General features: G+C 52.2%; 1 protein-coding gene across 2 annotated transcripts; it reads left to right on the top strand.

Annotated features, from left to right (window-relative positions):
• The first annotated feature begins 52 nt into the window (after positions 1–52).
• On the top strand, positions 53–22,669 carry trappc8 (trafficking protein particle complex subunit 8). Of its 2 annotated transcripts, XM_067230310.1 has the most exons (30): positions 53–359; positions 1,898–2,113; positions 3,532–3,615; positions 5,660–5,749; positions 5,865–6,039; positions 6,648–6,801; positions 7,140–7,242; positions 7,350–7,603; positions 7,743–7,858; positions 8,004–8,154; positions 8,630–8,730; positions 8,845–8,950; positions 9,132–9,263; positions 9,645–9,869; positions 10,782–10,887; positions 11,381–11,575; positions 11,734–11,897; positions 12,021–12,095; positions 12,239–12,362; positions 12,500–12,645; positions 13,053–13,489; positions 14,084–14,252; positions 15,058–15,154; positions 17,210–17,278; positions 17,379–17,437; positions 17,643–17,837; positions 17,926–18,027; positions 20,029–20,171; positions 20,977–21,066; positions 21,354–22,669. In XM_067230310.1, exons 1-30 carry the CDS (start codon positions 203–205, stop codon positions 21,586–21,588), a joined length of 4,470 nt encoding a protein of 1,489 aa, XP_067086411.1. In that variant the 5' UTR covers positions 53–202; the 3' UTR covers positions 21,589–22,669. The 2 variants fall into 2 exon arrangements, with proteins under 2 accessions (XP_067086411.1, XP_067086412.1); XM_067230311.1 differs by lacking the exon at positions 3,532–3,615.
• The last annotated feature ends 931 nt before the right edge of the window (positions 22,670–23,600 follow it).

The raw sequence follows: 23,600 nt of genomic DNA, 5'->3' as shown, positions 1-23,600 counted from the left end.
GGAGGACTCGACATCACATGATCACGTCAGAGCTCCACAGGAAACGAATCGATCAGCAGGCAACTGTAGAATTCAACATGGCTGTTACCTACTGACAGTCGGGGAGTTGTTTTCAACTCGGAGGAGGGTAGCGTTTCACTGTCAAATCCGTAGAGATAGGAAAAAAACACATTTGTAATATTGTCCTCTCGCACAGACAGCAATGGCTCAGTGCGTCCAGTCGGTGCAGGAGTTCATCCAGGACTCGTTTGTCCCGATGGTGGCCGTTCTGTGCAGCGAAGATGCGGAGAAAGTGACTCGCAAAAACAACCTAAATTTCTCGGAGCTGCTTCGGCCTTTCTGCCGGTTAACCTCTGAAGGTAGGTGCTTTGATCATCAGAAATATGTGAATTGTACTCCAAGACAGTTGCATAAATATATTGTTTTGGTAACGTCCGATACAAATGCGTCGAAATATAGAGCTAGATTCTCGGTAGCTAGCTAGCATTAGCTAGCATGCTAGCCTTTGTAATGTGAGTCAGCTTGCACTTAATGTATATTTGCATTTAGCTAACAACGTTAGCTAGACTATATATCGTTATGTGACTTGGAGGCTAACCAGTTAGCAAGCTAGCTACTTTCAGAGGTAGCCAGTTAGCCAAATCCCACTGTCATGGCTAGCTGTCAGTGACAGCAGGAAGGTCTGTAAGATGTGGTGCTATCCCACCCAGGCCAGGGCCCAGTCTAGTTTCCTCTCCTGACACTGACAGTCACCCGAGAGGCTACACTGTCATTTGAGCAGTCACTGTTCTTTTTTTTAGTGGGTCATAGTACGCCGGTGCGGCAGCTTTCTAGTGTATTTTGCTTGCGGGTTGGCTGGACTTGGGTTCAGCCTAGGCTAGGAGGCCCAGCCCAATTGGGGGGCATGGCTATATCTCCCTCGCCTCTTCTGTCTCTAGCCCATACTATAGCTAGCTAACTAGCTCTGTAACTACATAATTAGCTAGTTTGCCATAGGCAATGGCTGCTGGAAACTACTAGCTGGCTAACTGGTACATCTTCTGATGGGTGCCAGCAATGACACTGCACAACAAGTGCCAAGATTGCATTGCTGAGATGAAGAGCAGGTTATGTATATAGCATGCCAGCTGGTACACCAACAAGTTACGACATGGACTCCCACCATCCAATGCAGTGGATTAGCTAAGCACCTTTAGTAGATTATGTTGTCCCCGCATTTGCCTTAAACGCTGCTTTACCAGCACTTGCAGTGAAGCACCTTAAGGTGGCTGTGAACTGCACAAGAGCCAGCTATCTCTTCACATTTCGAGAAGTATGTTCAGCCAAATAATGACACGAGACAAGGAAGTCACTGTCCTCTTGTTCTCCGAGAGAGTCTGCCAGTTGTGTGGCACAAGCCATTTCATTTCTGTAGGAATGTGTGTAGATTTGTTGACTGGGCAAAAGAAGACAGGAAGGAGCCTTCTTTAGAGAGCTGACATTCTGCTGTGTTTACGACTACTGGACACAAGACAGAAACTAGCTTACGTGTGCCGTAACCTCAGCACTGTGGTTAAGTATGTACAGGGAATACTACACATGGATAACATTTACCTCGTACAGAACACCCATGTAGGTCTGCGGCCTGCACTATGACATTTACATTTACATTACATTTAGTCATTTAGCAGACGCTCTTATCCAGAGCGACCTACAGTAAATACAGGGACATTCTCCCCGAGACAAGTAGGGTGAAGTGCCTTGCCCGAGGACACAACGTCATTTGACACTGCCGGGAATCGATCCAGCAACCTTCTGATTAAAAGCCCGATTCCCTAACCGCTCAGCCATCTGACCCCCCCCCCCCCCCCCACACACACACACTGACGCATGACACGTGTCCCCGTGCATCTCCCAGGTCACATAAGAGACCCCAACAACCAGGTGCAGGGGGTGAAGAACCTGCGCATCAGCGTAAACAACGTGGTGACGCGCCCCACCTCCGCGCCCGTGTCTGGCATCCCTGGCCCCGCCCACCGCAAGCTGCTCAGCGAGGTGGTGTCGGCGTGCCAGCCGGCCGAGGGGGTGGCGGCCAATGTCATCACAGCCGGGGAGCACGACCTCAACATCAGCGGTGAGTTTACCTGCACGGCCTTGGAGGACAGTGGAAGGAAGCAAGGGGGTGGGGTCTGGGGGGGGTCTGGGGAGGGGTCTGGGGTCTGGGGAGGGGTCTGGGGTCTGGGGAGGGGTCTGGGGTCTGGGGAGGGGTCTGGGGGGGTCTGGGGAGGGGTTTGGGACGAAGTGCAGGAAATGGCTGGTGGTGAAATGTAACTTTTTCGCTGGCGCAGGTCAAATTCTATTTTTCGGTTGCCGGAATAAAACGCTTGGCCACATTGCTTTGAAATCTATGGTGTTTTTTGTAGTTTTTTTTTACGTTGAAGGTTACTTGCGATGGGGTCATTGGTCTGAGTCTGAAACGTTACATTTGACCCATATTTAGCCAAGCAAGCACCCAAAGAACATGATCGCTACTTTTGTACACTGTGGTAGCAGCATTGTGTTATAGGGCTGCCTCTTATCAGCAGGGACTTGGTCACCTGTCAATATAAGGCATTATATGATATGATCCATTTTAAGTGGTTTAATCTTTAAATGTGTGTGGGTCTTTCATAAGCAATATACAGCCTATTTACTCTATATGCTAAGAAACTGAACCTTGAACTCATCTTGGCTCTTTTTTGTTGTTGCTGTGACAATTATTCATCCTCCCTGCAGAGGGCAGTAAACACAAGGGGTGACAAGTGATTTCTGTTATGTTCATCATTGTGTGTGTGTGGGATGTTTGACTTCTGTATTGATAACCTTTTACCCATTATTGTTTTTGTGTACTCACCTGGCTGAATCACGGGTAAGAGCTTTCCTAAGATGTTAAGCAACAGTGTTATTGACTGGTCTTTCCTATGTTCAATTAAACAGAATTGGCCATGAAATGCCGTGCCAAAATATGAAATTAAATTGATTGATTGTCAAGCATTAACATTCAAACAAACCAACAATTTCAATCTTGGCGTCTCTAATTAATTAATAACTCTAGCATTTCTGTGATATTTGACAAGGTACGACCAGAAACTAACAAAGTGAGAGTGTTAAAGTTGTGGTATAGACCACTTTGTGCGTGATGGTCCCTACTGTATAATTCCCTTCACAGTTACCACCAACTCTGATTGACATGCGCTGCTTGGCCAAAACCAGCCTCCTCTAACCCAAAGAAGTAAACCTAACTGCAATGGCCTGTGTCAGTATAGCGTATCTTGCATGGGTAATGCTTTCCCCCCCCCAATGCAAAGTTCTGCTTTGAGGTGAAAGAGTGCAGTGCTGAGACGAGACTCTCGCCTCCTGGCACAGTTGTCGACGGCGCATCCCTGCGCCCACCCGCGGCGCTAACCCCTGCGACTTAGCGCTGTCGGTGGGAAGGTCTGAACAGGTGTGACAGGTGATGGGATGTTGCTAACACTGGTCCTGACTCTCTCCTTCCCCCCCCCCCCCTGTCAGATCGCTCTCTTAAAGCGAGCGTCCCCTGGTACAGTGACTGGAGGGACACGCTAACGGAACTGGGCGCCTCCAAGCATTACACAGGTACTCTCACCCCTGCGCCTGTGTAGGGGGGGGGTGGGGCGCCCCTCCCGTGGGCCCACTGCTCCTCCCCTTAGATCTAGTGGGCTGTCCTTCCTTCCATCCCTCTTCACTTCTCCCTCCCCCTCTCTCTCTCTCTCTCTCTCTCTCTCTCTCTGTCTCTGTCTCTGTCTCTGTCTCTGTCTCTCTGTCTCTCTGTCTCTCTGTCTGTCTCTCTCTCTCTCTCTCTCTCTCTCTCTCTCTCTCTCTCTCTCTCTCTCTCTCTCTCTCTCTCTCTCTCTCTCTCCGTAGCTGAACTGTGTAGCAGACTCTTCCCTTGACCTGATCTCAGCTTTCTCTCTCACAAGGTGGTTGGTGCTTTTTGACCTTCAGATTTCCCATGCCTGTTGTCTGCGTATAAGTGTTTCTAGGTGACTCACAGCATTGAAGCTCTATTCTTTTCCCTCTTCACTCCTTGTGCAGTTCCTGACATGACACCGGAGGGCCTATATAAATATTGTTATTAGAGACAAACTGGAGGAAATACGATCAATTCAGTCTGTGTTTAAAATTTAGTCTATTGCCTGTGTTAAAAAAATGGAATGCCTACTTTCAAAAGGAAAGGCATGTTGGCAAGTGAACGTTCTACCTGCAGTTTAGTGATGGATGTGATATAGCAACTGTACCCTTCCAATGCTGGGAGTCTCTCTCTCCCGAAGGTTTTTTTCTTTACAAGGTTCTTCCGTGGACCCTGAGGAACCACACCAGTCTCAGAATCAGCATGCAAGACCTGTGGCTTCTCTCAAGAACACATCACGGTCTTGTTTGGCTGCACAATGCATAGCAAGAGAATCAATCAATGGTTCATATATATATATAATTTTTTTAAATATAAATTGTATGTTTGAGCGTCCTTATGGTATCCAATTTGATGTCAGCTGCATCTTTTCATTTTCAAAGACGATTCACAGGTTTCTGCCCCCTTCACCAAATTGAAATGAATTATCAGTGGAACAGCGTGTGATTCTGTACCTCCAGCGATTATCTGCTAGCGTAGAACATCAAAACCGCAGTCAAGTCTGTCAGGGAGATGGCGGGGATCAATCGGCGGGGATCTGTTTAAAGTTTCTTTTGATCCAGAGTAAAGACGTTCTCGCCCCTCTCCTCTCTCCCCGCCCCCAAACTGTGCCCTGTGTGGAGTGGTCGTCTCTTCCGAAACACAGATCGATGGGGCGAAGTGCTCCAATCGCTGGACGTCCTCGTTACGGGCTTTTCGTTCCCAAGGCCTCGCCGCGGATGCGAGACTCCCGCAGCTCTGTTGGCGCTCTGGCATCGATTCGGGCCCCTAAACACGCTTGTTGTGCGTTGCGTTGCGATCTGTCTGTGCGTCTGCCTGGCAAGCGTGCAATCAGCAGAGGGGCGCGGGGGGGGGGGGGGAGCCCGTCTCAGAACTCCCTAAGATAGCAGCACAACATCTCTAGTATCGGATGGTCCAGCCAAACAGTCGGACCTCCAGATCACATGCTCTTTACCCCCCCACTCCCCCCCAGACATGGATTATTCTAGAACGGAGTCAAAGTCTTAACCAGTTAGGGCGGCTTGATGCCGATGATTTTTTTGGGGTGTTTTTCAAAGCTTTTAGTAGCTTGTCCTTAATTTTGAATGCATTATCCAGAAAAACGGGCAGATTACTCCACAGATGTCACACTGTGATGAACAGTTTCCTCCTTTTTGCCATTTGCTCTGTCATGGCAACCTTGTCTATTTCTTGTTTATATGCTAATTCGAAATAGCGGTGAACACAAGGGCATGCCGCGCAACAAGAGTGTTGGAAACCACAAAAGAATAAAATAATCTGCCATCATGGAAATCAGTCATTTGTCCATTCTTCATTTTTTCTTTCCTCCCTCCCAAGAGCATCCTCTCCCTGGCATAACAATCAACCCTTTCTCCGATCGCCATGGCAATGATCCCAACGTGTTGCTGAATGTGTCTGGGGCCTCCCATCCTCCCTAGCTCCGACTCACTCGCCGTCTCGCTTCGGCGTCTCCTCTCCCCTTCTCTCCAGCGACCACGCCCTGGTTCGAGGCCTACCGGGAGAGCTTCCTCCAGTCCATGCCCGCCTCCGACCACGAGTTCCTCAACCACTACCTCGCCTGTATCCTTCGCGCCGGGACCTGAACATTCCCTCTTTCGCTACCTATCTATCGGTCAGTCTCTCTGTGTGTGTGGTGTGTTTGGTTTGGAGTCCTTGACCGGCGCCCCCCTGCAAGGTCTCCTGGTGGTGTCGTCCAGCGAAGCCGTGCCGGTGGAGCAGTTCCTCAAGCTGTCCCAGGAGCAGCACAGGGTTCAGCACAGCGGAGAGTACACCAACCCCAAGTGGTTCATCCCCAACACCCTCAAATACTACGTGCTGCTGCACGACATGAGCGAGGGAGACGAACAGAGGTACGCCCCCCCGCACCCCCCTCCCGCACCCCCCTCGCGCCTGCCGGGCCACCTTCCACACACACACCTTTACGCACACGCTCACCCAAACACGCACGCACACACACACAGCCACTCACACATGCAGATAACTGAAAAACAGGGATGTCCTCCTCTCAAACCTCCTTCTCTGCCCATGATTTGTTTACCTCCACAAACTCTTGGGTGCGCGAGTGGTCACCTGTGGGCTTAACCTTCTCGTGGTCCAACATTCTCCTTCATTACAGACGGTAACGAGCAAGGAGTTGACTCGCCCGTTATGGATTCCCTTTTTTTTCCCCTCATTATTTTATAACTCTGACTCCTATCTTACCATTAGCTAAGATCACAAGCTAATGAATGGACGTATAACTTGCCCTGTGGACCTTTCTTTTTTGTCCAATAACCTGTATAGAACCGTTATTGGGGCCATCCACCGCCCGTGTAGCGCAAGGCAGCCTGGGTCTGGTCTCAGTTCAGTCAGATCGCAACTGCTGTGCTCCCCGCAACGGCGGGATGAAACGCCATCGACTCTCATCCTGTGCCCTCCTCCACCCCCATTCCTTCCTTGTGTGCCCCCCCCCCCACAGGGCGGACTCGGTGTACGAGGACATGAAGCAGAGGTACGGCCCCACAGGCTGCTACCTGCTCAAGGTGAACTCCCGCAGGGCCACGGCGGGGGCAGACGAGCAGATCCCCGATCCCTGGAGCCAGTACCTCCACAAGAGCAGCCTGCTCAGCCAGGTGAGGACCCTCCCCCCCTGCACGCCTTCAGGAGACGCTCTCCTTCATCCACACTCGCGTCGGGGCTGAAGTTTTCGCTCCTCTGCGGGCTGGGAGAGAGTTTTGGAAAGTTTGGGAATTGAAATACAAAAAAAAAAAAAATCCAAATGCTGTTTGTCATTTTTGTCAAGGTCTTCCATATCTGTATTTTTGGGAATCCATAGTTGAATAGTCTTCTGCAAGAAAGGGCAGCTTGCTCACTGATTCAATAATACATTTTTTTATTTTTTTATGTCTTAATCCATGCTGTTTCAAGTTCTCCAATGTATAACCCTGTGTGTGTGTGTGTGTGTGTGTAGGACCTCTACGAGGACCCCGCCCCGACTGCCGTGGCGAACAACTCCCCCGTAGAGAACAACGTCAGCTCCGCAGAAGACGACGGCCATGACACAGGCCACAAAGGTTGGTTGGGACCTGAGACCAGCGTCCGCGCCAACCCCACCAGCTTCTCCCTCTAGATCTTTCCGGAAGCAGACCACTGACGGCGGTTGTGTGTTTTTATCCGCCAGAGGGCGTCTCCAACAGCCTGGACAACAGCCACCCCCTCCAGCTGGACGCCCCCAGTGACCCCGGGAGCCTGGAAGCCCTCAAGGTCGCGACCTCCGAGCCCAGGAAGCCGTCCCCTGCCACGGGGCCAGGGACGAGCCACGGAGCCTGCCTCACGCTCAACGACCACGACCGCATCCGACAGTTCGTCCAGGAGTTCACCTCCAGAGGCCTCCTGCCCCACGTAGAGAAGAACATCAGGCAGCTGAACGACCAGGTTAGGCACGCACGCACGCCAACCGCTGGGTTCTTTTGAAGTCTTCCTCCTTCCTTCCGATCTTCCTCTCGCCGTCGTCTCCCAGCTCACGCGATTCCTCTCTCTCCCCCTCCGACCGTTTTGCCGGTCCCCCCTGTAGCTGGTCTCCAGGAAGGGCTTGAGTCGCTCCCTGTTCTCGGCCACGAAGAAGTGGTTTGGCTCGGGGAAGGCTCCGGAGAAGAGCATCAGCGAACTCAAGAACACCTCCGGCCTGCTGTAAGTCCACGACCGGCGCCGCACTCACAGATACAACCCCCCCCCCCACACACACATACACACATACCCAGTCCCCCGTCCCCCCACGAGTGTGACCGCCTTTTGTGACGGTCCTTTTGTGACGGTCCTTTTGTGATGCCCCCAGCTATCCGGCAGAAGCCCCGGAGCTGCAGATCAGGAAGATGGCCGACCTGTGCTTCCTGGTTCAGCACTACGAGCTGGCCTACAGCTGCTACCACACTGCCAAGAAGGACTTCCTGTCTGACCAGGCCATGCTCTACGCTGCAGGGGCTCTGGTGAGAGATACACACACATACAGATACACTGACACACACACACACACACCGGTCACACTCTCTCTCTCTCTCTCTCTCTCTCTCTCTCTCTCTCTCTCTCTCTCTCTCTCTCTCTCTCTCTCTCTCTCTCTCCTTTGCTCGGCCTCTGAGTACTCCCCTCCTCTGTTCCTCTCGCCCCTCCTGCTGCTTTAACGAGCAGAACATGCCTCATGGACTTTCTGGGTCAGTCAGAATATTAAGAAACCCCGGAAAAAAGAAATCTGTGGGTCGGTCACGTGAAGGACGGCCGGCCAGCCGTCCGTGACGTGACCATTCTGTCGGCTCTGGCCTCCGCCTCATTAACCACGCTCATCTGCCTGGAAGAGAGATGGATTCTCCTTTCAAGCCATCACCTTACCCTCCTGTTCTCTCCCCCTCTCCCCCTCTCTCTCTCGCTCTCTCTCCATCTCCTGTAACTGCCTTCCTGTCTTGGCAGGAAATGGCGGCGGTGTCGGCCTTCCTGCAGCCGGGGGCTCCCAGACCGTACCCAGCACACTACATGGACACGGCCATACAGACCTACAAAGACGTGTGCAAGTATGGAACACTGAGGCACACACACACACAGACACTGTACCCTAAATAGAACGTGCCCATACGAGTGGTGGTGTGTGTTGACACTGTGTAACCCCCCCCCCAACCACCACCTAGAAACATGCTGCTAGCCGAGCGTTGCGCTCTCCTCAGCGCCGAGGTCCTCAAGAGCCAGGGCAAGTACTCTGACGCGGCCACACTCCTCATCAAGATGACCAGTGAGGTGAGCACAGCCCGGGGGCCTCCCTCTCCCTCTCTGTCTCTCACTGTCTCCCTCTCTGTCTCTCTCTCTGTGTCCCTCTCTCCCCCTCTCTCTCCATCCTCCAACACGGCCATCTGCTCCCCACTAACTGTGTCTGCGTTGTGTGTGTGTGTGTGTGTGTCTGTGGCCCGTCCAATCCCAGGACTCCGACCTGCGCAGCGCTCTCCTATTGGAGCAGGCCGCCCACTGCTTCATCAATATGCGGAACCCCATGGTGCGCAAGTTCGCCTTCCACATGATCCTGGCCGGGCACCGCTTCAGCAAGGCTGGCCAGGTGAGAGGACCTCGCCTGGCAGGGAGACTGGGGTGAAACCAGGCCGAGGTTGGCCACAGTACCAGAGGCTTTGTGTGTTCATTGAACAGCTGGTATCGTCTTGGGATGAACGTGTAACAATAGGGAGTGGGGCTGAGAAGGAGATGAGTGCTAACTGTAGCGTAGTTAACCTCTGTCTGAAGGACTGGGTTGGGATGGGAGTGCTGGGATCGTTTTGCGGTTCCACTTAAACCTCTGCCGGCTGGATAGCGTTACTGTAGCCTGTCGAGTGTTCTAGTGCTTTCCTCTCTTAAGGCTGTTGAAATGCTTCTCTTTTTTTAAATCCGTCCTACGTCAACACACACACAGACACACCCAATCATTTTCTTCTCTCCTCACCAGAAGAGGCACGCGCTGCGCTGCTACTCCCAGGCCATGCAGGTGTACAAGGGCAAGGGCTGGTCCCTGGCCGAGGACCACATCAACTTCACCATCGGCCGGCAGTCCTTCACCCTGCGCCAGCCCGACAACGCCGTGGTGGCCTTCCGCCACATCCTCACCAACGACAGCCAGCAGAGCGGCGTCCAGCAGGGGGCATTCCTCCGGGAGTACCTGTACGTCTACAAGGTCAGCCAGCGACCGGGGACGAGAGAACACAGCAGCACGCAAACAGGAAACACTCGGGTCAAACTCTGGGGATGTTTTCAAGAAAAAAATAAGTATTTCAAGAGTAGTCTTTGTCCCCTTAGCTTGAGTAGCTGCTGACTCATCTGTGGAGAGAGTCCAGACAATGCTGAATAATTTGACTGGGTCCTTCTATTGGTCCATTAGCCACAATGACACGGGGCGGACATGATGATTAGGTCGAGTGATGTCACTACTCCAAACCGCACTCTGAAGGTTGTCGTCTTTTGAGGAGGCACTCTATGTTGGTTTGAACACGGATGCAGCTGGGAAAGTGGATGTAGAATGGAAGATGAAATGGCCCTTTGCGTTTCTATTTTTTTCTCACAAAAGTGACCATTGGAAAGGTACAAAATTGCAGTGTTTGTCAGAACGGCGCCCTTGTACGGGCAACCTTTCTTATTTTAGAGTGACATCATCTGCTGCCTCGGTTTCAAGGTGATTTTTCAAGGCACGACAAAAGTCCATGACTTGAAGGGTGACGTTCCTTTTATGAACCTAGCAAGCAAGAGCATTAACCGATATACAAATACGCACTCATTCAGCATAGCCATAATCTCCAGCAGCTATAGTTAGGCTCCGAATTTAGATGAGTACCTCAGAACTTGCGTGCATCACAGAATTGCTTTATTTATTTGTTTTCTTTTTGACACCCCCATTAAAGCGTATTCGGTTTTACAATTCAGTAATCCTTCACAGTGTGTGTGCATTTAGGAATTAGCCATCAACTGAGCCTGTACTGAATAACTACTTTATGATTTTGAATGGATTTGTCTGAGAGTTTTGAGTGTGTGTGTGGGAGGAGATGAACAAGTTACCTCACAGTGTTTCTTCTCTCTCCCGTGGGGGCTCCAGAATGTGACGGGGTCTTCCCAAGGCTCTCTACCCCAGCTGCCTCTACCCTGCATCCACAGCTCAGCCACTCGCGTCTACTTCGGACACGAGCGCCGCCTTGCCGAGGGTGAGCTGCACACACACGCACGCACACGCACGCACACAGTCTCATACACGCATATTTTGGTGTCAGGGTGTGACTTTGAGCAGGCTTGCGGCTCATGTGTTTTGCACAGCTCGGAAAACTGTGAAAGTGAGTCATCGTTTAGAGAGGGAACTTGAAATGAAAATCCAATGAGTTGAACCTCAGCAAGCAGACCGCGATGAACCGGCTGAATACAATACATTTACAAATTACTCTCCCAGAAAAAAAAGAAAAGCACTTATCGTCCCTGGGCTGATATGCGAGAGCCTTGTTTAATATAAAAACGGCCTAAAAATCAGAATCCCTCACTTCCCCATTCTTAGATATGATTATTCGAGCAAGCGTTGTCATTTAGCATTCACATTGAGCCTGCAAACATCAAAAGGTTTTTCCATCACCACAGAATAGTAGAAAGGAAGATGTGTGCGTGTGTGTGTGTGTGTGTGTGTGTGAACATTGATGACTTGTTCCTCAGGAGAGAAGCAGGCTGCCACCCACGTGTCCCTGGACCAGGAGTACGACCGGGACCTGGCCGCCATGTGGCGGGACCTGGAGGAGCAGGTGGTTGCCGCCGCCAACCGGGGCGTTGTCCCGGGAACGTTTCACCCCACCCAGTGTTGCCTGAACAACCAGACAGACAACCTACGATTCCCGCTCGCTGTTGTTGAGGGTAAATTCCTGTCTGTCCTATATATATATATATATATATATATATATATATATATATATATATATATATATATATATATATATATATATATAAACAAACACACACACAATCTCAACTGTCATCATTCTCAACTGTGTCACCCTTCTCTTGTGGCTCAGAGCCCATTATAGTGGAGGTGGCGTTCCGGAACCCTCTCAAGGTTCCCCTGGAGCTGTCGGACCTGTCTCTGCTCTGGGAGTTCACGCCGAAAGACTTCTCTCGGCCGGGGGACGGCGTGGACGGCGAGCCTGTCAGCAACGAGGAGGAGGCCCTCTGTCCTGGGGTAAGAGCCCGCCGCTGCCCTCTGGTGGCCAGGCCTGTCGCCACGCCCGCCCCCCCCCCCCTCCCCCCCCTGCTGGTTAGAAGTTCCCTAAGTCCCCTTTTTGCTTGACCCTTCTTGTCCCAGATGGCACAGAAAGAGGACGTCATTGCCACCGAGGTCATCCCGGAGTTTAGCATGAGTCCAGAGGAGACCAAGCTGGTAATCTGCTGTTTTTCGCTCTCTCGCTCTGTCTCTCTCTCTCTCACACTGTCTCTCTGCTCAATGTCTTTCTTGGCCTTATTTCCGCACCTCTCTACTCAAATGTCTTCCTGACTTCACTTCCTCTGATCTTGTTCCCATAGGCTCGTCTCAGACTGCTGCCTCACCTGACTGGCCAGCTTCACATCCTGGGCGTGGCCTACAACCTGGCCTCCTCCCCCTCCACTGGAGAGCCAGCCAATAGCGTGGCGGGATCACAGAGCGAAGGTACCTAGAGCGGCTTCTTTCTCGTCGTTGACGGCTTATTCAGTTCTAGACTGGTACAGTCTCCCCCCCCCCTTCTGGGCCTGCTTATTCAGCGTGTGTTGTCGTCTATGTCACTGAACCCTCCTCTCGGACCACAGGTGAAGGGTTGCTGGTCCGAGGTCGACAGGACCTGCAGATTCAGGGGCCACGGTTGAACCACACCAAAGAGGAGAAGACCTCCGTCTGCCATGGGCCTGACCGCCGACTCGACCCCACCATAACCCCCCCCATGCCCCTGCTGGAGGTACTGAATGCCCCCGCTCTACACATCCCAGGCCGACCCCCCCGCCCCCCCATAACTGTGATGCCAGGATAGACTCCTTGATTTCCTTTTGCAAAGATTTCATCACTTCATCCGATGGAATGTTACATTATGGAAATATAGCTATTACCATTTAGATGGAACAGGCCAGTATAGACCTCTCTAACTATGTCTGTATTTGAATTGTAGTTCCTCAAGCCTCAACATGTCCTCTCTCTCTCTCTCTCTCTCTCTCTCTCTCTCTCTCTCTCTCTCTCTCTCCGCGTCTTCCTCGTCTCCCCCCCCTCTCTCTCTCTCTCTCTCTCTCTCTCTCTCTCTCTCTCTCTCTCTCTCTCTCTCTCTCTCTCTCTCTCCCTCCCCCCCCCTCTCTCTCTCTCTCTCTCTCTCAGGTGTTCTTCCTCCAGTTCCCCACCGCGCTGCTCTGCGGGGAGATCCGGAAGGCGTACGTGGAGTTCTGCAACGTGAGCCGCGTGGCCCTGCGCGGCCTGCGGGTGGCGTCCACGCACCCGGACTTCTTCACCTTCGGCGGCGGCGCCACCACGCCCCTCACCCCCGTCAGCCCCGCCGCCTCGGAGAACTGCTCGGCCTACAGGACCCTGGCCACGCCCCCCGGCGCCCGGCCGGGCGCGGCGGCGACGTCACTGGCGTCGGCGGGCGACTTCGGGCCGGTGGCGGGCGTGGCCGACATCCCTCTCCCCGAGGGCGCGCTGAGGCCGGGAGAGTCCACCCAGCTGCCCCTGTGGCTCCGAGGACCGGACCAGGAAGGAGTCCACGAGATCAACTTCCTGTTCTATTACGAGAGCGCCGAGAAGGGCGGCAAGATCGGGTGCGTAGCTAGGAGCACGCCACACGTGTTGCACGTCGAAAAGAGCACGGAAATTGAGCCTGTGCTTCGCTGGGAATAAGGAGAAGTGTTTTTTTCCCTCATAGATCCAGCTATGTTTGCTGCGTAGTTATTTATACAGGTGTTGGGTCGCTGTAAATGTCAAAGTTGTCTGGGAAAAAAAACAAGGTAATGTCTTCCTCCCACTTATTCAAATGATTAAAATGAAGCGTAGCGTAAGATCCAATCAGAGCACGTTTTAGACACTTAATCTCCCTACCAAGGTGGTTTATTCCCTTTGAAACGACAAGTGATTGCTCACAGTCACAGGGAAGGTGATCATCCACGGTTCTTTGAACAAACTGATTCGAATTGCGGAAACAACTTTTTTTTCCTTCTTCTTCATTTTCTTTTTTTTTTTACACATTCTGTAGTTTCAATTACAGGTGAGCCCACAGCTTGCCCCAGATCTGCAGGTTACACACTGCAGAGGAACGCATCATGTCGAATCTCTCTGTATAAATGTATTCATAATCATGTTTCCCTCCCTCCCCCCCCCACACCTTTTTTTCCTTGTCCTCTCCACCCCCCCTGCAGCCACCGCGTGCTGCGTCACACGGTGTTCATCTGCGCCAGCCGCTCGCTGGCCGTGCGAGCCACAGCCTGCCGCAGCAACACTCTGCCCGAGGAGGAGGAGGAGGGGGAGGAGGAGGAGGGCAGGAACGGCAATATGCTGGTCTTCGTCGACGTGGAAAACATCAACACGGTCAGCCCACAGCCCACTTAGAGAAGCTATTCCCTCAGAGCTGGAATGTTCCGGAAACGTCTGGAAGCGCATGCTCGCAGTGTGACTTGTTTTAGATTTGTAAAAAAACGTGGGTGCCGTTGGGGTGGCGGGGCACCCTGCATACTAGTGCCCTCAGTGTACAGTAAGAATAATTTGATGCTGGGATATACAGAACAGACAATAGAGGGGGGTGCATTTCATGACAGGCTCAATGCACCCCCTGCTAACCCTGACTAGGAAAGTGTCACTTGCCTGAAACTTACTGTGTTTACTCATACTAGAGCCCTCGGTGTACAGTAAGAATCATTTGATGCTGGAATATACGGAACAAACAATAAAGGGGGGTGCATTTCACGACAGGCTTGTTGTATTCCTTCTTGCCATGAAATGCACCCCCTGCTAACTCTGACTAAGAAAGTGTCACTTGCCTGAAACTTACTGTGCTTACTCATACTAGAGCCCTCAGCGTACAGTAAGAATCATTTGATGCTGGGATATACAGAACACACAATAGAGGGGGTGCATTTCACGACAGGCTTGTTGTATTCCTTCTTGCCGTGAAATGCACCCCCTGCTAACTCTGACTAGGAAAGTGTCACTTGCCTGAAACACTGTGGTTACTCATACTAGTGGTAATAATGGTAGGGGAAACACTGAGTCATCGACGAGCGCTTGTTGACGCAGTGGGTAGGCGTTCACGTGCCGGTGTTGGGATGCCGAGCCCTCGATTGTTGACCCGCCTCCTCCCCCCCCCCTCCTTCCTCCCTTCTCTCGTCCTCTGCAGAATGAAGCAGGCGTGCGCGAGTTCCACATAGCCCAGGTGTCCAGCAGCAGCAGACACTGGCGTCTGCACAAGTGCATCAACGTGGCGGAGGATAAAGGTGTGTGTGTGAGTGTGTGTGTGCGTGAGCATCTGAGGAAGACCACGGCAGCCTCGAGTTGTCGACGTGTCCTCCGCTGAAGAAGACCCTGGAGAGACCTCTCTCTCTCCTCTCAGAAACGCCATACGTTTGCATTGTTTGCTTCTCTAACTCTCTCTCTTCCTCCCCTCTCTCTCCCTTCCCCTCTCTCTTCCCCCCCACCTGTCTCTTTGTCTCTCATCGTTCCTCTTTCTTAATCCAGCCGTTATTTTATGCAGCTCCGCCAAGCAATGAGTTATCTCTATGGAAACTGTCGTTTTTGAGTGAGCTGTAGAGTGAATGAAAGACTGGAGGGTGTACGCCTGTTTCTGTTCAGGGCGTACCTGATGTGTGTGACTGATCACTGTGTGTGTGTGTTACACTAGGGGAACTGGGGGGGTGGCGGGAGGGGGGGGGTAGCAGTGCCGTGTGCTAGGCCCCGGAAACAAACGTTCTCGGAGTTTAGTGTGACGGACGCCCAGGGATGTGGCAAGCGGCCGGGCTGAGCTGTTTCCCTGGCCTCCACACAGGGAACACGCATGGGAAACGTGTCGTACTTTCAGTGTCAGTGACCAGTACGGAGTAAGGGACATGCGCAAACACACACACCCACACGCAGTCTCTCACACACACACGTACGTTTGCCTTGCATTTGATTACCATTCACCTCGCTCACACATGCCCAGTGCTGATTAGAGGTGAACATTCTCAGAACAGTGGGGGCGGGTCCAATGAAGATAAAATGGTCCAATGAACGTGACTCATCGGGGTTGCCGTAGTGATTTTCCCAGTGATGTGTACAGATGGTGGGTCAGGCATGGACCCACGCTGGCCCCTAACGCGCTAATTAGCGCCTCGGCAGGGTCGATCGATGTTCCACACCTTCCCTCATCCTGTCGATACCTTCCCTCTTCTTTCCATACCGTCAATCAATCACTCGTTCTCCTCCGCTCTCGCTCTCTCACTCTCTCTCTCTTGCGGTCTCACTCCTCAACTCTCCACCTGTGCCATATCCTTCTCTGAACGCAATTAACGAGTGAGCGTCACTAGGGACAATCCGCCGCCATCCCCCCCCAATGGCAACAGAAACAGGTCAAATATTTATTAGCTTGCTGTCCGGGCTAATATATGTAGGCCAATGCCAAGGACAGCGAGCTGTAGCTTTAATAACGATGAGAGGGCGCTCTGCCGTGTGCCTTTGTGGATCTATACGTGACGGTGACCCAATAAACAAATGAAACATTTGTTTAGGGCCCCGTGATTGGTCTAAGGCCCCGCCCCCCCAAAAGAATTGGCCAATAAAAATGGCCCCATACACTGTTTTTGTTTAGGGCCCCCAAAACCTTAGGGCCGGCCCTAGGAGAATGTCTTGAAAACCGACCTTTCGTATTGTTTCGCGGTAATTTCCCCCGTAAAATGCTAATCGTTTGCCCCTGTGCGTCTCGCCGAGATACTTGCAAGGGTTTTCCGCGCTTCCTTTTTTCCAACACATCTTCTCTTGTTGATTGTGAAGAAGCAATCTGAGGCTCTCCGATGAATACCGTGCGTGCGTTCTCTCATTGACTCCACTCCGCTATAGGAGAAATCTGCTTCTGTTGAATGCGGGAAGGAGTTTCAAGGGCGCGTCTTTCTTTTTCATCTCCTTGCTTACATTTACTTTGTCCTTACATTACTTTGTGATTGTGAAGAAGCAATCTGAGGCTCTCCGATGAATACCGTGCGTGCGTTCTCTCGTTGACTCCACTCCGCTATAGGAGAAATCTGCTTCTGTTGAATGCGGGAAGGAGTTTCAAGGGCGCGTCTTTCTTTTTCATCTCCTTCCTTACATTTACTTTGTCATTTAGCAGACGCTCTTATCCAGAGCGACTTACAGTAAGTACAGAGACATTCCCCCGAGACAAGTAGGGTGAAGTGCCTTGCCCAAGGACACAACGTCAGTTGGCACGGCTGGGAATCGAACTGGCAACCTTCAGATTACTAGCCCGACTCCCTCACCGCTCAGCCACCTGACCCCCTTCCTTCCGTTCTTCCTTTCAGACTGTAAGCTCACGAGCAGGGAGAGGGCCAAGCTTGGCTTCAGAGCGATGCGATGCAAACCCCAGCAAGGTAGAGCAGCGCCAGTACACGCATTACAAAGCCGTTTCATTTCGATCCCTTTACAGCATGCCGCTTAACTCGCCGATAACTTTGATGTTTGCCTTTTTAGCGGCTGCCAGTGCTGCGGGGAGGTACACCTTTGCCGACCTAAACCTTGGAAATGAACAGGTATTTGACGCGTACAGCAAGTGCGCATATTTATATTCTATTTATAACGCGGGATGCCTCTCTGTGGAATCACTCCTGACGCCTCTACCCTTTTCCCTACTGACTTCCTCTCTCTCTCTCTCTCTCTCTCTGTCTCTCTCTCTCTCTCACTCTCTCTCACTCTCTCTGTCTCTCTCTCTCACTCTTTCTGTCTCTCACTTTCTAGATCATCAGCTCCACCACGCCCTGTGCCGACTTCTTCTTCCGTCGATGTCAGCCCTCGGAGTCGCGGCGGGGGGCGGCGCCGGCGGCGGGGGGGTCGTTCTCCCACTCCAGGAACCAGGGGGCGGTCCCAGACGACACCGCGGCCATCGTCAGGAAGTGCAGCGAGGTCGACCTCGACATCATCGTCCTCTGGAAGGTGCAGCCCCCCCTCCGCCTCAGGTTGCTTCTAGATCGGCGCATTTCTAGTACGTTTACGTGTGACGATCGTCTCGCTGTGGTCACAGGCCTTTGTCGTCGAGGACAACAAGCAGCGGATCCTGGAGGGACAGCTCCACGTGGCTCTGCAGACCATCGGCAAAGAGGCTTGCTCCCTGACCCAAAAAGAGGTACACACACACACATCCAGCTCACCAGGGACAGTGCGGCCCCCTCATCGATGGAATCGCACCTCCGGCGAGCGCACGCCCATAAACCAGCAGCACGCCTCGTCAGCAGTCTCAACCTCCCACACTGCGGAGGAGAGGACGTTTATACCGAGTGGCCCGGCATGCCTCCCCCCCCCCTCCCCCCCTCCCCGATCATCTGATAACCATTAGGAACCCAGAGAACGGCTCTTCCCTCCAGATCCACCCAGCGAGGCCAGCCAGCCTCAGCTTGAGGCTGGCCTCAGCTTGAGGCCAGCCTCAAGCTGAGGCCCCCGGGATAAGTGTTTACCTGGCTGTCTGCCAAACACATAATCGTTGGAGGTGCCACCGGTGTCCCGGGACTTGGCCCAGTCAGAGTTGTGTGTGTGTGTGTGTGTGTGTGTGTGTGTGTGCGTGCGTGCGTGTGTGTGTGGGGAGGGGGGGGATTTGCTGGATGGTTTTGGGCCTGGGGAAGGGGGTACTCCATCCCACCTGAATCAAGCAGTGCTCCGAGTTCCTTGACCAGTCGCACAGGAAGCCCGTGTTTGTCCGTCCGTCCTCAGGACGCCACCACACATCCACAGTAGAGCTCCACTATTGGCGCCCACCCGAGATCTCTCTCTCTCTGCCTTTTTATTTGTTTTTTGTCTCACCGCCAGTCGCAGCCCGCCAACCTAACCGTTTCCAAAGTCACATTCCCTGTAGATTCAAGTTAAGCTCTTAATGAAGATGGATGCACTGCAGTTTGCATGGAACAAACTATTAAGAGCGTGCACGTGTGGTCTTATGCGCCCGGGGAGGGGGAGAGACACTTTCTCCCCCCATGAACTAATTGAGCTTCACCTTTCCGAGACGAGGATGTTGTTGGATAGATGCGACGTGTCCCTTCATCCATTCACTGTTGTCACAGCAGCGCAACTCCCCCGCCCTCCCCCACACACACACAATTAATGCTCCACTCATACAAAGCCATTCTGAAGGGATTCGTAAGAGCCGTTCATGCAGTGTGTGTGGGGGGGGGGGTTTGCGCTTGAGTTTACTTCTCCGTGTTTGGTTCCGGGGGGGTAATGACGGCGTGCCAGCGCAGTTGACACGAAACCCCCGTGTGAGACAAAAGCTATCGTTTTGCCAGACGCTGAAATCCACACGTGGCTCTAAAAATTGCTTTCGCCCGACGGATGGAAAAGGAACGTGATGTCGGCCTCCTCCTCCTCCTCCTCTACCTCCTCCCCCTCCTCCTCCTCCTCCTCCTCCACCGTGAGGCCAGACTACATGAGTGTCCGCCACCTATTTCTGGACAACCCCCACACCTCAGCACATACACACACACAACTTCCTGTGGTCGCATAGCAACAGTGTCCTGAGCTCATTCATGGGGATGCAGCTCGGACTTGTCTCGTCTCAGCCGATCACTTTTCCACAGCGTCGCACGCTGGCTCACCGCACGCTGGCTCACCGCACGCTGGCTCACCGCACGCTGGCTCACCGCACGCTGGCTCACCGCACCTCTCTCTAGCCTCTAGCCGCCCTTATTCAAATCGTGTCGTACGGTATGGAATGTGCTTTATTTTTTATTTCACACTCTCCAAAAAAGAACATGGGGGGGGTTCTCTCACCATAGAGACTACATTCTTAGATCGACGACTCGCTGCTTTGTCTAGGGAGTCGACCCTTGTCTAGCCTCACTGTGTAAACGAAACAGTGTGCTGATGGAGGGAAACGTCTCAGTGGTAGAAAACAGCTGACACACTCGTTACTGTTCCCCCCCCCCCTCCTTTCAAATATATCTTTTCCACGACTTTTCTGTGGTGTGGAGTTTCCATGTAATAATAGATGTTTCGCCATTTTACAGAGAGCCTCTGGTACACACACACACACACACACAGCATGGTGGGGCATCAGTTTATGATGTGGACATGGCATTCTTCTCTCTGATTGGTCCCCCTTAGTCAGGTCATGTGTGCTGTGCTGGTTGTGCCACAGGAAGCTCAGGAGATGGTGCTGCTCAAGTTCAAACCAGAGCTGCCTCCTCCCATGACCAGACCCTCTATGGAGCAGCTCTCCCACCTCATCAAAACCAACCTGCACTACCCTGAGAGCTACAGCCACGCGTTCATACAGAAAAGGTAACACACACACACACCCCTACACAGGCACGCAGCTCTCCCACATCCTCAAACCCGTCCTGCACTGCCCTGAGTACTACGACACACACACACGACACACAGCATAATCCCACAAGCAGGAATGGACATGGCGCCCCGAAGGGAGACTCAAGGGGAGTTCAGGCTGATGTGTGAAGAAAGGACCACCGCCTACCAGTGCACCAGTGACCCAGAGCCCCTTTTCCTTCAGCTCCCTCTGGGCACGGAAGCATCCGTGGTGTGGCCTGTGGGGCTGGACGGTGGTGGGGAGGGGGACAGGCGTGAATAGCCCCTGGCTGCCCTGTCGAAGCAGCTATACTCTGGATACTTCAACCCCTACGGCCTGCCTCCTTCTCCTCTGCGAGGCCCTTCCAGCTAGCCAGGGGTCGAGGACTAGCAAACATCCTTCACATGGAAGGACAGTCATGCCAAGACACACTGACTGGGTTTGAATGCGTTTTAGGGCAGTGCGGAGTTATCTCTTTTATAAAGAATTTTACTCGACAAGGATTTCGTCTGACGGACCTTTAGTGAGTTGCGTGACTCCAAATGCCACTTCCTGGTTTTCAGCTGCCCCGCTCTGACGGCCCGGTGATTTCTCTCAGCGCTCCTTCATTTGACGCAATGGCAATTAGATGAAATGTGGACCATTATTTCTGTCTAGTGGGATCATCAGGATGAAGACATTAAAAGACGACAGGTGACCATTAACCTTTCTGTGTCTCCGTGTGGCTGCATGTGTAACTTCTGGACCTTTCTATTTCTCTTTTCCTTTCTCACCTTTTAGCCTCTGTATGGTGCCAGTAACTCTGACCCTGTCCAACTGCTCGCTGGCCCAAGTTGAAGTCTTCATAGACCTGCGAAACAAACTGACCAGGTGCGTCTACCCGCCTTCCTACCCAAGCTACGAGGCGTTTTATTTATTTTTTTTACAAGCTGCAACCAGCAGCTCCATTGTCGGTCGGTCCACCAAAATGTGCATGCCCGTACGTGGTTGCAGCCATTGTGAATTTGCGCTTGTTTTGCTCTGACGGGGAATTTTGGGGGACGATTGTAGCTAACAACCGGTCTTCAAGCCTGACTTTATCCCCTTGTACCCCTTAGAGGGGTTTTCATGTTCTCTCTCTCCGATCTTCCTGTAATCTTCTCATCTTCTCCTTTCAGTCCAGAGTCCTTTGAGGTTCACGGGTCCTTCACGTGGCTGGGCCAGACTCAATACAAGCTGCAGCTGAAGGCACAGGAAGTGATGTGCGTGTCCCTGCGAGCGTGCTTCCTCCACGCGGGCGTCTACAACCTGGGCACGCCCCGCGTCTTCGCCAAGCTGGCCGACCAGGCGTCCGTGTGCGAGACCAGCCAGCAGACGGCTCCCCCCGCCCTGATCATCATCAACAGCACCTAAGCTCCTCCCCCTCCACGAGTAACCCAACCGATCGGCATAAGGAGCACCTAGGCTCCTCCCCCCTCCACAAGTACCCCGACCAATCATCAGCAAGGCGTGGTGAGAGCCACACCCACGAAAAGACCCACACGCCCACTTGGAACCGTGACGCCCTCCCCCCGCCCCTCCTATCCCCGAATAATACTCAATACTGGACAAAGGAAAGCAGTTGTTTTGTATTTCTTAATAACATTTCTAAAGTATATTTAATGAGATGGTCTGTTTTGAAATGAAGCCTGCATCGGCTGAGGTTCCGAGCAGCAGCAGGAGTCAGCGGATGGACCATGTCTGATGTCTCAGCAGCAGAAAAGCTTCATGGCCGGACGTGTGGGTGGAACTCTACCTGACATGAATATGTCACCCCGCCCCCAACAAAGGAGACCTGGTTGGACTCCTTTACTGGAACCAAATCTGTGAAATGGAGGAGTGTGACGAGACACGTTTGAACACACTGGCTCACCCCCCCCCCCCCCTCCCCTCACGGCAGCGTTCCTTTTGACTTCCTCGATCGACGGAATTCAATTCAAACGTTGTTTCGTTGTCGCCACGGCAACCGGCACAGCATGTTTACTTCCTGGATGACCTGGAGCGCACCGGCGTTCTTCTGCCTCGGCGAGACGGCAGCCATGGTGTCACCTCAACCACGCCCGGGAGGAGGGGGGGTCCCCCCCTTGTCCTGTTGAGCCTCACCTCCTCCTGAACTCTGTCAAGTGACTTTTGACGGTGACTGTTGACCACTATGTCGTGAAAGGCTTTGACTTACAGCTCCTAGATACTGCCCGCCCAATCGTCTGTCTGCCAGTCTGTCCTATCGGTCTGTCCCTCGAGACTGTGTCGAACCCACGTGCACGCATTACATTTTCTACAACAACAAAAAATAATCTACATCCCACCCCAACAAAATTCATTGGACCCTTCCCCCCCCCCCCCCCCCACCCACCCTGTTATTTAAATGTATGTATTTACTCAACTGCTTTTCTGGAAATGACGTATTATATTTATAACAAATCTACTGTAAATAGGAAATAAAAATGTAACCAATGACGCGTGCTGCGAGGTGCTGTCTTCAAGAGAAGTAAGCGAGTTTGCTTTCTGCAGGTTGCATTCTATGTCTCCCCTGTCCTCCAGTTCCAAATGGCAATCTCTATCATTCACAGATAAAGCATGACTGACTTGAGGAGCAGAGGAGCATGACCCCCCCCTCCCTGCCCTGTAGCTGCTAGAGTAATTCTCCCTTCTGGACTTACTTTAAAGTTACAAAATATCCAAAGAACCGTTTTCAATCAAAAAAATGTAATATATAAAAGGTTTTGCTTGGCCTTTTTTCTTGTGTTTTGGATCTGACCAATATGTAATTTCCTCACCACAGCCAAGTTCAGTTATAAGTAGGCCAGCCCATTGTTTTGCCGCTATATCTTAATATCATCCAGTCTGAGAGATGCTGAATTGTGTACATTGCCTCCCTGCAATGTAAAAAAGCAGCTCGAAAACATTGAAAAAAGTTCCAGAGCGCGTGTTTTCCTATTGAAAAGGTAATTTGATGCAAACTGTCAGAATAAACACTAGGATTCCTGGAAATACGCACGAAGTGTTTCCAATCAGATATCCGACATAAGAACTAGTGGGCACTCGCTTGCAATGGGCATGCCCTACAGCCCCTTCAAATACTGTAGTGCGCCTGCCCCCTCCTCTATTCGGTAGTTTGGACACATTGCGGTAAAGCTGATCCCGCATGGCCATGCGTGCGAGCCAAAGAACGAAGGTATACAACCTACCCTACCTCTGATGTTGCCCAGTCTCGCTCTCCGTGAACTATATAGTGTAAAGAGAAGATTCTCTCTCACACACGAAGATATCTACTCGGAGCATGGCAGGATTTAGCCTGTGAAGCAAGTTTCAGCGCGTCTTCATCGCGCCGTGCCAAGAGTTGTGCACTCGTTTCGGATGGGGATTTATGGACTGACCGTGAAACA

Source organism: Osmerus mordax, chromosome 27 (genome assembly GCF_038355195.1).
Source record: "Osmerus mordax isolate fOsmMor3 chromosome 27, fOsmMor3.pri, whole genome shotgun sequence".
NCBI lineage: Eukaryota > Metazoa > Chordata > Actinopteri > Osmeriformes > Osmeridae > Osmerus > Osmerus mordax.
This window is presented reverse-complemented; position numbering and strand designations above follow the sequence as displayed.